Source organism: Mustelus asterias, unplaced genomic scaffold, assembly GCF_964213995.1.
Source record: "Mustelus asterias unplaced genomic scaffold, sMusAst1.hap1.1 HAP1_SCAFFOLD_1706, whole genome shotgun sequence".
Taxonomy (NCBI): Eukaryota; Metazoa; Chordata; class Chondrichthyes; order Carcharhiniformes; family Triakidae; genus Mustelus; species Mustelus asterias.
In genome coordinates this window covers 2,925-19,075 of record NW_027591651.1, presented here as the reverse complement: position 1 = coordinate 19,075, position 16,151 = coordinate 2,925, and the positions used below count along the sequence as shown (strand labels likewise).

Below are 16,151 nucleotides of genomic sequence, written 5' to 3'. Positions count from 1 at the left end.
TCTTCACAGCTCTATCCACTTGAGTCGCAACCTTTAGAGATCTGTGGATATGGACCCCAAGATCTCTCTGTTCCTCCACAGTCTTCAGAACCCTACCTTTGACCCTGTAATCCACATTTAAATTTGTCCTACCAAAATGAATCACCTCACATTTATCAGGGTTAAACTCCATTTGCCATTTTTCAGCCCAGCTTTGCATCCTATCTATGTCTCTTTGCAGCCTACAACAGCCCTCCACCTCATCCACTACTCCACCAATCTTGGTGTCATCAGCAAATTTACTGATCCACCCTTCAGCCCCCTCCTCTAAGTCATTAATAAAAATCACAAAGAGCAGAGGACCAAGCACTGATCCCTGCGGCACACCGCTAGCAACCTGCCTCCAATCCGAAAATTTTCCATCCACCACCACCCTCTGTCTTCGACCAGAGAGCCAGTTACCTATCCAATCGGCCAACTTTCCCTCTATCCCACACCTCCTCACTTTCATCATAAGCTGACCATGGGGGATTTGATTTATTATTGTCACATGTATTGGGATACAGTGAAAAGTATTGTTTCTTGCGTGCTGTACAGAGAAAGCATACCGTTCATAGAGAAGGAAAGGAGAGAGTGCACAATGTAGTGCTACAGTCATAGCTAGGGTGCAGAGAAAGATCAACTTAATACAAGGTAAGTCCATTCAAAAGTCTGACAGCAGCAGGGAAGAAACTGTTCTTGAGTCGGTTGGTGCGTGACCTCAGACTTTTGCATCTTTTTCCTGACGGAAGAAGGTGGAAGAGAGAATGTCCGGGATACGTGGGATCCTTGATTATGCCGGCTGCTTTGCCAAGGCAGCGGGAAGTGCAGACAGAGTCAATGAATTAGACTGACCCGAGTCAATTGACGAGGTTAGGATAGTTTTGGCTGGAGTTCAGACGAATGAGGGGGGATCTCAACGAGACTTATAAAATTCTAACAGGACTAGACAGGGTAGATGCAGGGAGGATGTTCCCGATGGTGGGGGGAGTCCAGGACCAGGGGTCACAGTCTGAGGATTCAGGGTAGACCATTTAGGACGGAGGTGTGGAGACATTTCTTCACCCAGAGAGTGGTGAGCCTGTGGAATTCATTACCACAGGAAGTCGTTGATGCCAAAACATTGAATGTATTCAAGAGGCGGCTGGATATAGCACTTGGGGCGAATGGGATCAAAGGTTATGGGGGGAAAGCAGGATTAGGCTATTGAGTTGGACGATCAGCCATATCGTAGTGAATGGTGGAGCAGGGCCGAATGGCCTCCTCCTGCTCCTATTTTCTATGTTTCTGTTAAAGATTGTTCAAGTTGGAAAAGATGAAGTTGAAACTTGAAGCAAAAAACTTCAAATGACAGAAGTAAAAATGCAAGATGGAAGTGCTAGTGAGTAAACTCAGTGTAGCCAACCGCCTGGTCAGGATATATACAAATATGTCCAAAACATTACCAAAATTTGATGAAGAAGATGCAGAAGCCTTTTTCATCTCCTTTGAGAAACTGGTTGCACAGATGAACTGGCCAGAGGAGGTGTGGGTAATGCTAATTCAGATCAAGTTGTTTGGCAGGGGTGCTTGTAGCGCGATCAGCGGAGGGATCAGGAATGTATGAAGAAGTACAGAAGGTTGTTTTGAATGCTTACGAATTGGCACCAGAAGCACATGGACAACGGTTCAGAAATGTAAGGAAGGAAGGAGGAGGTTACAGAGATAGGGTGGGGTGTCGGGGCTGGAGAATGTTACAGAGATAATGTACAAAAAGCAAGCAACTCTTCCACAACGTTTTTTGCCTTCACATTCCGTCCAGGAATTCCCTCTGGAAACCTGGCTGACACATCTGTTACGGTTCGCAAATAGTGGATCCCATTTTTGGCTGTCAGGAGGGGACCTACACAATTAATTATAATTGGTGTAAAAGGTTCTTCAAATGCAGGAATTGGTATCAAAGGCGCTGGTTTTATCATTGCCGTGGCTTTCCTACCATCTGACACGTGACAGGTCCGGCAAAATTAAACCACATCTTCAGCCTCCTCCAGCCCCTACACCCCCTCCCTATCTCTGTAACCTCCGCCAGCCCCTACACCCCTCCCTATCTCTGTAACCTACTCCAGCCCCCTACACCTCCTCCCTATCTCTGTAACCTCCGCCAGCCCCTACACCCCTCCCTATCTCTGTAACCTACTCCAGCCCCCTACACCCCCTCCCTATCTCTGTAACCACTCCAGCCCCTACACCCCCTCCCTATCTCTGTAACCTCCGCCAGCCCCTACACCCCTCCCTATCTCTGTAACCTACTCCAGCCCCCTACACCCCCTCCCTATCTCTGTAACCTACTCCAGCCCCTACACCCCTCCCTATCTCTGTAACCTCCTCCAACCCCCTACACCCCTCCCGATCTCTGTAAAATCCTTCAGCCAATACACCCCTCCTTATTTCTGTACCCTCCTCCAGCCCCTACACCCCTGCTAATCTCTGTAACCTCCAAATCCGACAACGCTATCTCTGTAACCTACTCCAAATCCCTACACACCCTGCCTATCTCTGTTGCCTCCTCCAGCCCCTTTACCCCCACCCTATCACTGTAACCTCCTCCAGCCCCTACACCCTTCCCTGTCTCTGTAAGCTCCTCCAGCCCCTACACCCCTCCCTATCTCTGTAACCACCTCCAGCCCTGACACACCTCCCTATCTCTGTAACCTCCGCCAGCCCCTACACCCCCTCCCTCTCTCTGTAACCTCCTCCAGCCCCTACACCCCCTCCCTATCTCTGTAACCTCCCCCAGCCCCTACACCCCCCCTCTCTCTGTAATCTCCTCCAGCCCCAACACCCCTCCCTATCTCTGTAACCTCCTCCAGCCCCTACACCCCTCCCTATCTCTGTAACCTCCTCCAGCCCCGACACCCCCTCCCTATCTCTGTAACCTCCGCCAGCCCCGACACCCTCCCTATCTCTGTAACCTCCTCCATCCCCTACATCCCCTCCCTATCTCTGTAACTTCCTCCAGCCACTACACCCCTCCCTATCTCTGTAACCTCCTCCAGCCACTAAATGCCTCCCTATCTCTCTAACCTCCACCACCCCCTCCCTATCTCTGTAACCCCCTCCAGCCCCTACACCCCTCCCTATCTCTGTAACCTCCTCCAGCCCCTACACCCCTCCCTATCTCTGTAACCTCCTCCAGCCCCTACACCCCCTCCCTATCTCTGTAACCCCCTCCAGCCCCTACACCCCTCCCTATCTCTGTAACCTCCTCCAGCCCCTTCACCCCTCCTTATCTGTAACTTCCTCCAGCCCCGAAATGCCTCCCTATCTCTGTAACCTCCTCCACCCCTACACCCCCTCCCTATCTCTGTAACCTCCTCCAGGTTCTACTCACCCTCCCTATCTCTGTAACCTCCTCCAGCCTCTCTCTATCTCTATAACCTCCTCCAACCCCGACGTCCCTCACTATCTCTGTAACCTCCTCCAGCCCCTACACCCCTCCCTGTTTCTGTAACCTCCTCCAGCCCCTACACCCCCTCCCTATCTCTGCTACTTCCTGCAATCCTTCGAGATCTCTGCACTTCTTCTAATCCAGCCTCTCAAGCATCCCCCGATTCCCATCGTTCCACCATTGGCGGCCATGCCTTCAGCAGCCAAGGAAGGGCCCTAAGCTCTGGAATTCCCCCCTTAACTCTCTCGGCTTCCCCCCTCCCACCGCTTCCTTGAAGATCCTATCCTAAATCCTTTCTCTCTGACCGAGCCTTCACTCAGCCATCCCCGGTATGTGCCTCATAGTGATCGACACTGACCGGCGACAGTCTTGTCAGGCTCAATGGAATGTATGGCTGTTTCTGCAGCAAAGCTCAGTCGATGATGACGATTGCCGTTCCCTCCGTGATGTGATCAGGCCCTTTGTATTCGGACAGAGTGAAACCCAGCACCCCGTTTCGAAAGGGAGAGAGAAAGAGAATGAATCAGAGAAGAAATAATCAAGAGAGAGAGGGTGAGCGAGCTTTCAGTTTAATTGTGACCACATATATTATCTATCGTTGCAGGAATTTACACTGTTAGTAAACCAGTTTACAATGAGGGGGGACAAAAAGGCATCAGAAATCAAAGGAATATTTAAGGTACAGGTTGGTACACAGCTTCTCCATGCATTTACCAGACTGGGTAGAACCAGCTGGGAAGACCCCCCCCCCCAGCGGGAATAGTCACCAATAATCTTCACAAGATGTCAGGCAAAACCTTCCCTGTCTCTGACTGACCAAAACTCACTCGCCTCTTGCCCCGAGGCTGCTCCACCCAGATCTCGATCCCAAACAGTGCCTGACCCCAGGGGGAGGGTCACAAGAACACCACAGGGTGAACAGAGGCAGGGGGGGAGGGGTGGCGGGGGCTGCCTTTCTGTCTAACCCTGTGTGAAACCCCTTCAACCCCGCCACATGGTGACAGGACGAGGGTCTGTGATTCTCCCACACTGTGACGGGACGGGGGTCCGTGATTCCCCCTCACGGTGACGGGACGGGGGTCCATGATTCCCCCTCACGGTGGCGGGACGGGGGTCCGTGATTCCCCCACACGGTGACGGGACGGGGGTCCGTGATTCCCCCTCACGGTGGCGGGACGGGGGTCCGTGATTCCCCCACACGGTGGCGGGACGGGGGTCTGTGATTCCCCCACACGGTGACGGGATGGGGGTCTGTGATTCCTCCACACTGTGACGGGACGGGGGGGGTCTGTGATTCCCCCACACGGTGGCGGGACGGGGGTCTGTGATTCCCCCACACGGTGGCGGGACGGGGGTCCGTGATTCCCCCACACGGTGACGGGACGGGGGTCCGTGATTCCCCCTCACGGTGGCGGGACGGGGGTCCGTGATTCCCCCACACGGTGGCGGGACGGGGGTCCGTGATTCCCCCACACGGTGGCGGGACGGGGGTCCGTGATTCCCCCACACGGTGACGGGACGGGGGTCTGTGATTCCCCCACACGGTGATGGGACGGGGGTTTGTGATTCCCCCACACGGTGACGGGGGTCTGTGATTCCCCCACACGGTGACGGGGGTCTGTGATTCCCCCACACGGTGATGGGACGGGGGTCTGTGATTCCCCCACACGGTGATGGGACGGGGGTTTGTGATTCCCCCACACGGTGACGGGGGTCTGTGATTCCCCCACACGGTGACGGGGGTCTGTGATTCCCCCACACGGTGACGGGACGGGGGTCTGTGATTCCCCCACACGGTAACGGGACGGGGGTCCGTGATTCCCCCACACGGTGATGGGACGGGGGTCTGTGATTCCCCCACATGGTGACGGGGGTCTGTGATTCCCCCACACGGTGATGGGACGGGGGTCTGTGATTCCCCCACACGGTGACGGGGGTCTGTGATTCCCCCACACGGTGACGGGACGGGGGGGTCTGTGATTCCCCCGCACGGTGACGGGACGGGGGTCTGTGATTCCCCCGCACGGTGATGGGACGGGGGTCCGTGATTCCCCCACACGGTGACGGGACGGGGGTCCGTGATTCCCCCACACTGTGACGGGACGGGGGTCTGTGATTCCCCCACACGGTGACGGGGGGGTCTGTGATTCCCCCACACGGTGACGGGACGGGGGTCTGTGATTCCCCCACACGGTGACGGGACGGGGGTCTGTGATTCCCCCACACGGTGACGGGACGGGGGTCTGTGATCTGCCGTGGTTCCCCGTGGACGGCAAGAAGAGTTCGTCAATCAGAATAGAGTCATGATCTTCCAGGCAGCAAGGCTTTATTTTCTAATATAAGTCAACAAAGCCGGGATTTCCGAATGAATCCAAAGAACCAGCGCACTGACAGTCATTTTTATACACATTTTAGCTTCATACCTCATCATTCTTATCTTACAGTCAAGGCTATTTTCGCAGACCCCAAGGCCATTTTTCGTTAGCCACCATGGTTTACTAGACCTACGTTATCTGCCTTCTTTCTGATTGGTCACTAATGAATGTGCTGTGATCTCATTGTGGTTACATCTTGCCTTCTTATCTGGTTTATTGTCGAATCAGCCAAGGTTGTTGTTTGTTCAACCATTGTGGGGCATCCTGCTATGCCAAGTCTTTTTTTTAAAGATGTGTGTTTGTCTGACTTTCTTAAGTTTATTTAGGAAATTACTTTCAGCTTCTGTGTGTTTACTTGACTTCTTTTAGCCTTCATGTTCATTTATGTGAGTATCCATGTGTACTGGCCTGGTACGGTATTGTTCACTTAAAAGGGTACAAGTGTATGCTTAATGAGATATGTGATGATATATGAGAGCTTCTTAGGTAGTGATTATCTCTTCTATGTTAATTATTATCTCCTACTTGTCCTAATAATTATTCCTTCCAATATATGTTGTCTTAATGATTATTCCTTGCAGATTCCCCCACACGGTGACGGGACGGGGGTCTGTGATTCCCCCACATGGTGACGGGGGTCTGTGATTCCCCCACACGGTGACGGGACGGGGGTCTGTGATTCCCCCGCACGGTGACGGGACGGGGGGGTTCCGCGATTCCCCCACACGGTGACGGGGGGGTTCCGCGATTCCCCCACACGGTGACGGGGGTCTGTGATTCCCCCACACGGTGACAGGACGGGGGTCTGTGATTCCCCCGCACGGTGACAGGACGGGGGGGTCTGTGATTCCCCCGCACGGTGACGGGACGGGGGTCTGTGATTCCCCCACACGGTGACGAGGGTCTGTGATTCCCCCGCACGGTGACGGGACGGGGGTCTGTGATTCCCCCACACGGTGACGGGGGGGTTCCGCGATTCCCCCACACGGTGACGGGGGTCTGTGATTCCCCCGCACGGTGACGGGACGGGGGTCTGTGATTCCCCCACACGGTGACGGGGGTCTGTGATTCCCCCACACGGTGACGGGACGGGGGGGTCCGCGATTCCCCCACACTGGATGTGACGACTGAGTCGAGAGTCGAAGGGAGGTTGCTCTCAAGGGCAGGCGTGCGACACGGGGGTCAGACGCCACTTCCCGACAGCCTGTCTGTGTCGGAGTTTCAGGATCAGAATTTAAGGTCGGGTTTCTCTCGGGCCCAGCCCCTGGGTACATGGTGCGCTGCTTTCGAGGGATACTGTCGGAGGCTTGTTGCTAACACTTATTAAACGGGGACACAAGGTCTAGACTAAGACTATCCACAGTACAGAGTTCCTAAGGCAGGAGGGTAACAAACAGCAGGGGTAAATGCACAGAGTATTTACACTTTGAACTGTACATTGGATCAGAGCTCCACAGAAACAGTCAGCAACAACAGAGATATCAGACATCAGTGTGATCGATATGTACAACAGTGCCAGGGACACAGGCTGCAGAGAGACACAGATTCCTGATACATGCAATTCCCAGCCAGCTCAGGGAGCCAACAGAATGCAGCCTTTCCCAAGGCACCAGGTCCAACACACACAGCCCCCCCATCCCCAGCCCCCTCTACAACATCCCCATCAAACACTCCCAGGACAGGTACAGCACGGGGTTAGATACAGAGTAAAGCTCCCTCTACACTGTCCCCCATCAAACACTCCCAGGACAGGTACAGCACGGGGTTAGATACAGAGTAAAGCTCCCTCTGCACTGTCCCCATCAAACACTCCCAGGGCAGGTACAGCACGGGGTTAGATACAGAGTAAAGCTCCCTCTACACTGTCCCCATCAAACGCTCCCAGGACAGGAACAGCACGGGGTTAGATACAGAGTAAAGCTCCCCCTACAATGTCCCCCATCAAACACTCCCAGACAGGTACAGCACGGGGTTAGATACAGAGTAAAGCTCCCTCTACACTGTCCCCCATCAAACACTCCCAGGACAGGTACAGCACGGGGTTAGATACAGAGTAAAGCTCCCTCTGCACTGTCCCCCATGAAACACTCCCAGGACAGGTACAGCACGGGGTTAGATACAGAGTAAAGCTCCCTCTACACTGTCCCCATCAAACACTCCCAGGACAGGTACAGCACGGGGTTAGATACAGAGTAAAGCTCCCTCTACACTGTCCCCATCAAACACTCCCAGGACAGGTACAGCACGGGGTTAGATACAGAGTAAAGCTCCCTCTGCACTGTCCCCCATGAAACACTCCCAGGACAGGTACAGCACGGGGTTAGATACAGAGTAAAGCTCCCTCTACACTGTCCCCATCAAACACTCCCAGGACAGGTACAGCACGGGGTTAGATACAGAGTAAAGCTCCCTCTACACTGTCCCCATCAAACACTCCCAGGACAGGTACAGCACGGGGTTAGATACAGAGTAAAGCTCCCTCTACACTGTCCCCATCAAACACTCCCAGGACAGGTACAGCACGGGGTTAGATACAGAGTAAAGCTCCCTCTGCACTGTCCCCCATGAAACACTCCCAGGACAGGTACAGCACGGGGTTAGATACAGAGTAAAGCTCCCTCTACACTGTCCCCATCAAACACTCCCAGGACAGGGACAGCACGGGGTTAGAGACAGAGTAATGTTCCCTCTACACTGTCCCCCATCAAACACTCCCAGGACAGGTACAGCACGGGGTTAGATACAGAGTAAAGCTCCCTCTACACTGTCCCCCATCAAACACTCCCAGGACAGGTACAGCTCGGGGTTAGATACAGAGTAAAGCTCCCTCTACACTGTCCCCATCAAACACTCCCAGGACAGGTACAGCACGGGGTTAGAGACAGAGTAAAGCTCCCTCTGCACTGTCCCCATCAAACACTCCCAGGACAGGTACAGCACGGGGTTAGAGACAGAGTAAAGCTCCCTCTGCACTGTCCCCCATCAAACACTCCCAGGACAGGTACAGCACGGGGTTAGATACAGAGTAAAGCTCCCTCTACACTGTCCCCATCAAACACTCCCAGGACAGGTACAGCACGGGGTTAGAGACAGAGTAAAGCTCCCTCTGCACTGTAGGGGTGCTATCTGTGCATTGGGAGGGTGGTTTTGCCGTGTATCGGAGGGAGTAGCGGGCGGGGCTGATCCTGTGCCTTTTAAATGGAGTGATGACACCTCATGCAGGAGCTGGACATCGGGCTGGAGATTGGGCCCTGGTGACGCCAAGGCAGTGTTGGATCCGGGAGCCTGGCGAAGTGGTTGTGGGCCTGGTATGGTGACCGTCCAGGGCACTTGTCAGGCCGCATTCTCAGTCTTCCCTGGCCGCCTCTCCCTCTGTGACAGGAGGCGAGGGGCGGGAGAGGGAGGGCAGGGAACGGGGAGTACAAAAGAAAATTTGGCAAGTACATATTTATAGGTAGCACCCGGAGAGATTGGCGCAGTGCGTGGAATGCAGTGGCTCGGTGCGCAGTCCCACAGGCCCCCCCTAGAGCAGGGCCCGGCTGGCTAATCCAGCGTGATGTCTCGGTTGATGGGGGAGTTGCCGCCCGAGCTCCCGTCGGGGCCTCCGGCCGCCTGGGCCTCCTTGCTGCCGCTGTACTGCCCGATGAAGGAGCCATCTTCATTGAACTGGACGTCCACGCTGCCCCCGTACTCCACCAGACTGTCATCACTCCCCAGGGGCTTGATTTTCTGCTCCAGGGAGGGCTGGCTCCCCTCGAAGGGCTTCTCCTCTTGGTCATTGTCGCTGCGTTGGGGGAGAGGGGGGGGGGGGGAGAGGGGGGGGAAAGGTGGGCAGTGTTAGTGACAGGAGCAGGTTCGACAGCCCCCCCACCCCCCCTCTCCAACTCCCCCGAACCCCCCCTCTCCAACTCCCCCGAACCCCCCGCCACCTCACACACCCTCCCCCCAGTCCCCAAATCATCCCCACATCCCTCCCCAGGCCTGTTACACAGGAACAGGAGGAGGCCATTCAGCCCCTCTCTCTCCAGTGTGTTACACAGGAACAGCAGGAGGCCATTCAGCCCCTCTCTCTCTCCAGCCTGTTACACAGGAACAGGAGGAGGCCATTCAGCCCCTCTCTCTCGAGCCTGTTACACAGGAACAGGAGGAGGATTTTCAGCCCCTCTCTCTCTCGAGCCTGTTACACAGGAACAGGAGGAGGCCATTCAGCCGCTCTCTCTCGAATCTGTTACACAGGAACAGGGGGAGGCTATTCAGCCCCTCTCTCTCTCCAGCCTGTTACACAGGAACAGGAGGAGGCCATTCAGCCCCTCTCTCTCGAGTCTGTTACACAGGAACAGGAGGAGGCCATTCAGCCCCTCTCTCCCAAGCCTGTTACACAGGAACAGGAGGAGGCCATTCAACCCCTCTCTCTCTCTCGAGCCTGTTACACAGGAACAGGAGGAGGCCATTCAGCCCCTCTCTCTCTCCAGCCTGTTACACAGGAACAGGAGGAGGCCATTCAGCCCCTCTCTCTCAAATCTGTTACACAGGAACAGGAGGCAACACCCACTGCCAGTGTGTGAGACTCAAACACACTCTCTCACACACACACACACACACCCTCAGATTCGAACACACAGGAAGTGGCTTGTTATTGCAACATCTCAAGCAACTCTGTGCAACACAGAGTAAAAATGAACACTAATACCAGAGAGAGTGCAGGTGACCACAAATTAACAGAGACATTATCTTACCTCTCCAGCGACCTACACACAGGAGGCAGGCATGAGAAAGAAAAGAGAGAGAAACAGTAACATGTACTGACCCTCTGACATTGCGGCGCTCCCTCAGCACTGACCCTCCCACAGTGCGGCGCTCCCTCACCACTGACCCTCTGACATTGCGGCGCTCCCTCAGCACTGACCCTCCCACAGTGCGGCGCTCCCTCAGCACTGACCCTCCCACAGTGCGAAGCTCCCTCAGCACTGACCCTCTGACATTGCGGCGCTCCCTCAGCACTGACCCTCCCACAGTGCGGCACTCCCTCAGCACTGACCCTCCCACAGTGCGGCGCTCCCTCAGCACTGACCCTCCCACAGTGCGGCGCTCCCTCAGCACTGACCCTCCCACAGTGCGGCGCTCCCTCAGCACTGACCCTCCCACAGTGCGGCACTCCCTCAGCACTGACCCTCCCACAGTGCAGCACTCCCTCACCACTGACCCTCCCACAGTGCGGCGCTCCCTCAGCACTGACCCTCCCACAGTGCGAAGCTCCCTCAGCACTGACCCTCCCACAGTGCGGCGCTCCCTCAGCACTGACCCTCCCACAGTGCGAAGCTCCCTCAGCACTGACCTTCCCACAGTGCGGCGCTCCCTCAGCACTGACCCTCCCACAGTGCGGCGCTCCCTCAGCACTGACCCTCCCACAGTGCGGCGCTCCCCCAGCACTGATCCTCCCACAGTGCGCCGCTCCCTCAGCACTGACCCTCCCACAGTGCGGCGCTCCCCCAGCACTGAGCCTCCCACAGTGCGACGCTCCCTCAGCACTGACCTTCCCACAGTGCGGCGCTCCCTCAGCACTGACCCTCCCACAGTGCGGCGCTCCCTCACCACTGACCCTCACCACTGACCCTCCCACAGTGTGGCGCTCCCTCAGCACTGACCCTCCCACAGTGCGGCGCTCCCTCAGCACTGACCCTCCCACAGTGCGGCGCTCCCTCAGCACTGACCCTCCCACAGTACAGCGCTCCCTCAGTACAGGCCCTCCCACAGTGCGGCGCTCCCTCAGCACTGACCCTCCCACAGTGCAGCGCTCCCTCAGCACTGAGCCTCCCACAGTGCGGCGCTCCCTCAGCACTGACCCTCTCACAGTGCGGCGCTCCCTCAGCCCTGACCCTCCCACAGTGCGGCGCTCCCTCAGCACTGACCCTCCCACAGTGCGGCGCTCCCTCAGCACTGACCCTCCCACAGTGCGGCGCTCCCTCAGCACTGACCCTCCCACAGTGCGGCGCTCCCTCAGCACTGGCCCTCCCACAGTGCAACGCTCCCTCAGCACTGACCCTCCCACAGTGCGGCGCTCCCTCAGTACAGGCCCTCCCACAGTACGGCGCTCCCTCAGCACTGACCCTCCCACAGCACTGACCCTCCCACAGTGCGGCGTTCCCTCAGCACTGACCCTCCCACAGTGCGGCGCTCCCTCAGCACTGACCCTCCCACAGTGCGGCGCTCCCTCAGCACTGACCCTCCCACAGTGCGGCGCTCCCTCAGCACTGACCCTCCCACAGTGCGGCGCTCCCTCACCACTGACCCTCCCACAGTGCGGCGCTCCCTCAGCACTGACCCTCCCACAGTGCGGTGCTCCCTCAGCACTGGCCCTCCCACAGTGCGGCGCTCCCTCAGCACTGACCCTCACACAGTGCGGCGCTCCCTCAGCACTGACCCTCACACAGTGCGACGCTCCCTCAGCACTGACCCTCCCACAGTGCGGCGCTGCCTCAGCACTGACCCTCCCACAGTGCAGCGCTCCAGCATTGTGCTAGTTGTGTTTCTGTTCTCTGGCTCCAGATGATCTCCATTGAAAGGCTCGGGTGTGGTAGCGGGCAGGGCTGGGGCTTTAGCTTTTGACATTGTTACCTGTATTCCCCGAAAGTTTCATCCTTCATGGGCCTGGCTTCTGAATCCACATGCGCATCCTCCTTATCCTTCACTGCGGACAGGAAATCATTAAATTAACACAAATACACACGGGTGGAGAATAACACAGCACATCGCCAATCGTTAGGGCAGGAGAGGATAGAGAGAGCAGGGCAAGGGGCAGAGAGAGAGAGCGGGAGGGCAGAGAGAGAGAGAGAGTGGGGGGGCAGAGAGAGAGAGTGGGAGGGTAGAGAGAGAGAGAGAGTGGGGGGGCAGAGAGAGAGAGTGGGAGGGCACAGAGAGAGAGAGAGCGGGAGGGTAGAGAGAGAGAGAGAATGGGAGGAGGGCAGAGAGAGAGAGCGGGAGGGCAGAGAGAGAGAGAGCGGAAGGGCAGAGAGAGAGAGAGAGAGCGGGAGGGCAGAGAGAGAGAGAGAGCGGGAGGGCACAGAGAGAGAGAGAGAGCGGGAGGGCAGAGAGAGAGAGTGGGAGGGCACAGAGAGAGAGAGAGAGCGGGAGGGTAGAGAGAGAGAGAGAATGGGAGGAGGGCAGAGAGAGAGAGAGCGGGAGGGCAGAGAGAGAGAGAGCGGGAGGGCAGAGAGAGAGAGAGGGAGGGCAGAGAGAGAGAGTGGGAGGGCACAGAGAGAGAGAGAATGGGAGGAGGGCAGAGAGAGAGAGAGAATGGGAGGAGGGCAGAGAGAGAGAGTGGGAGGGCAGAGAGAGAGAGAGAGAGCGGAAGGGCAGAGAGAGAGCAGGAGGGCAGAGAGAGAGAGAGAGAGCGGGCGGGAGGGCAGAGAGAGAGAGAGAGAGCGGGCGGGAGGGCAGAGAGAGAGAGAGCGGGCGGAGGGCAGAGGAGGAATGGCAGGAGGAGCGGGGGGCAGTGGGAGCCCAGACGGAGGAGCGGGGGGGGCAGTGGGAGCCCAGACGGAGGAGCGGGGGGGCAGTGGGAGCCCAGACGGAGGAGCGGGGGGGGCAGTGGGAGCCTGGACTGAGGAGCGGGAGGGCAGTAGGAGCCCGGACGGAGGAGCGGGGGGGGCAGTGGGAGCATGGATAGAGGAGCGGGAAGGCAGTGGGGGCACGGATGGAGGAGCGGGAGGGCAGTAGGAGCCCGGACGGAGGAGCGGGGGGGGGGGGCAGTGGGAGCATGGATAGAGGAGCGGGAAGGCAGTGGGGGCACGGATGGAGGAGCGGGAGGGCAGTAGGAGCCCGGACGGAGGAGCGGGGGGGGCAGTGGGAGCACGGATAGAGGAGCGGGGGGGCAGTGGGAGCCCGGATAGAGGAGCGGGGGGGGCAGTGGGAGCCCGGACGGAGGAGCGGGGGGGCAGTGGGAGCCCGGATAGAGGAGCGGGGGGGCAGTGGGGGCCTCTGGGTCCCCGTCCAGCTTCCTACCTGAGTACTTGCCTCCTTTGTTCCTCTTGATGAAGCAGACAATGAGGAGGATGAGGATGAGGAGGACGATGGCACTGATTAATCCGATGAACCAGCCCTGGGTGGCAATGCCATTGTTGATCTCTGTGAAGGCTTGTCCGTGGCAGCAAAGGGGCAACCGGGAAGAAAGGAACCACATTCAGAATGTCATCCTGACCCAGCGCGAAGGCCCACACAGACAAACACTCAGGAAGCAGTCATGTCCATTAATCTGGCCGGTGAAAATCCCTTCAGAGTCATCTCCAGCGTCCCTCACTCCACCCACCACTCTCTGTGTAAAAAATCTGCCTCGTACATCTCCTTTAAACCTTGCCCCTCGCACCTTAAACCTATGCCCCCCTAGTAATTGACTCTTCCACCCTGGGAAAAAGCTTCTGACTATCCACTCTGTCCATGCCCCTCATAATCTTGTAGACTTCTACCAGGTCTCCCCTCAACCTCCGTCATTCCAGTGAGAACAAACCAAGTTTCTCCAACCTCTCCTCATAGCTAATGCCCTCCATACCAGGCAACATCCTGGTAAATCTTTTCTGTACCCTCTCCAAAGCCTCCACATCCTTCTGGTAGTGTGGTGACCAGAATTGAACACTATATTCCAAGTGCGGCCGAACAAAGGTTCTATAAAGCTACAGCATGACTTGCCAATTTTTAAACTCAATGCCCTGGCCGATGAAGGCAAGCATGCCGTATGCCTTCTTGACTACCTTCTCCACCTGCATTGCCACTTTCAGTGACCTGTGTACCTGTACATCCAGATCCCTTTGCCTGTCAATACTCTGAAGGGTTCTGCCATTTACTGTATATTTCCTATCTGCATTAGACCTTCCAAAATGCATTACCTCACATTTGTCCGGATTAAACTCCATCTGCCATCTCTCCGCCCAAGTCTCCAACTGATCTATATCCTGCTGTATCCTCTGACGGTCCTCATCGCTATCCGCAAATCCACCAACCTTTGTATCATCCGCAAACTTACTAATCAAACCAGTTACATTTTCCTCCAAATCATTTATATTACAAACAGCAAAGGTCCCAGCACTGATCCCTGAGGAACACCACTTGTCACAGCCATCCATTCAGAAACGCACCCTTCCACTGCTACCCTCTGTCTTCTTTGACCGGTGTCGATGGTAGCCATGATGTGGAGATGCCGGCGTTGGACTGGGGCAAACACAGTAAGAATTTTAACAACACCAGGTTAAAGTCCAACAAGTTTATTTGGTAGCAAATGCCATTAGCTTTCGGAGCGCTGCTCCTTCGTCAGATGGAGTGGAAATCTGCTCTCAAACAGGGCACAGAGACACAAAATCAAGTTACAGAATACTGATTAGAATGCGAATCTCTACAGCCAACCAGGTCTTAAAGATACAGACAATGTGAGTGGAGGGAGCATTAAGCACAGGTTAAAGAGATGTGTATTGTCTCCAGACAGGACAGCCAGTGAGATTCTGCAAGACCAGGAGGCAAGCTGTGGGGGTTACTGATAGTGTGACATGAACCCAAGATCCCGGTTTAGGCCGTCCTCATGTGTGCGGAACTTGGCTATCAGTTTCTGCTCAGCGACTCTGCGCTGTCGTGTGTCGTGAAGGCCGCCTTGGAGAACGCTTACCCGAATATCAGAGGCCGAATGCCCGTGACCGCTGAAGTGTTCCCCCACAGGAAGAGAACAGTCTTGCCTGGTGATTGTCGAGCGGTGTTCATTCATCCGTTGTCGTAGCGTCTGCATGGTTTCCCCAATGTACCATGCCTCGGGACACCCTTTCCTGCAGCGTATCAGGGAGACAACGTTGGCCGAGTTGCAAGAGTAGGTACCATGTACCTGGTGGATGGTGTTCTCACGTGAGATGATGGCATCCGTGTCGATGATCCGGCACGTCTTGCAGAGGTTGCTGTGGCAGGGTTGTGTGGTGTCGTGGTCACTGTTCTCCTGAAGGCTGGGTAGTTTCCTGCGGACAATGGTCTGTTTGAGGTTGTGCGGTTGTTTGAAGGCAAGAAGTGGGGGTGTGGAGATGGCCTTGGCGAGATGTTCGTCTTCATCGATGACATGTTGAAGGCTCCGGAGGAGATGCCGTAGCTTCTCCGCTCCGGGGAAGTACTGGACGACGAAGGGTACTCTGTCCACCGTGTCCCGTGTTTGTCTTCTGAGGAGGTCGGTGCGGTTTTTCGCTGTGGCACGTTGGAACTGTTGATCGATGAGTCAAGCGCCATATCCTGTTTTTATGAGGGCATCTTTCAGCGTCTGGAGATGTCTGTTGCGATCCTCCTCATCCGAGCAGATCCTGTGTATTCGG

The 16,151-nt window shown here is 56.3% G+C and overlaps 1 protein-coding gene across 1 annotated transcript; it reads right to left on the bottom strand.

The window, feature by feature from the left end:
• Nucleotides 1-8,300: 8,300 nt before the first annotated feature.
• Nucleotides 8,301-13,999, bottom strand: LOC144488607 (neural cell adhesion molecule L1-like). Its single transcript, XM_078206668.1, has 3 exons — nt 13,822-13,999; nt 12,436-12,508; nt 8,301-9,604 (listed from the first exon to the last, which is right to left on the bottom strand). The coding sequence occupies exons 1-3, from the start codon at nt 13,997-13,999 to the stop codon at nt 9,364-9,366; spliced, it is 492 nt and encodes a 163-aa protein (XP_078062794.1). The 3' UTR covers nt 8,301-9,363.
• Between the last annotated feature and the right edge of the window lie 2,152 nt (nt 14,000-16,151).

Excerpts from the sequence above, each read along its gene's own strand:
- LOC144488607 (XM_078206668.1), bottom strand. The coding sequence starts at position 13,999 with ATGTGGTTCCTTTCTTCCCGGTTGCCCCTTTGCTGCCACGGACAAGCC. Across the intron at positions 12,509-13,821 it reads CAAAGGAGGCAAGTACTCAG|TGAAGGATAAGGAGGATGCG; the intron begins GTAGGAAGCTGG and ends TCCTGTCCGCAG. Across the intron at positions 9,605-12,435 it reads GAAACTTTCGGGGAATACAG|CGACAATGACCAAGAGGAGA; the intron begins GTAACAATGTCA and ends CCCCCAACGCAG.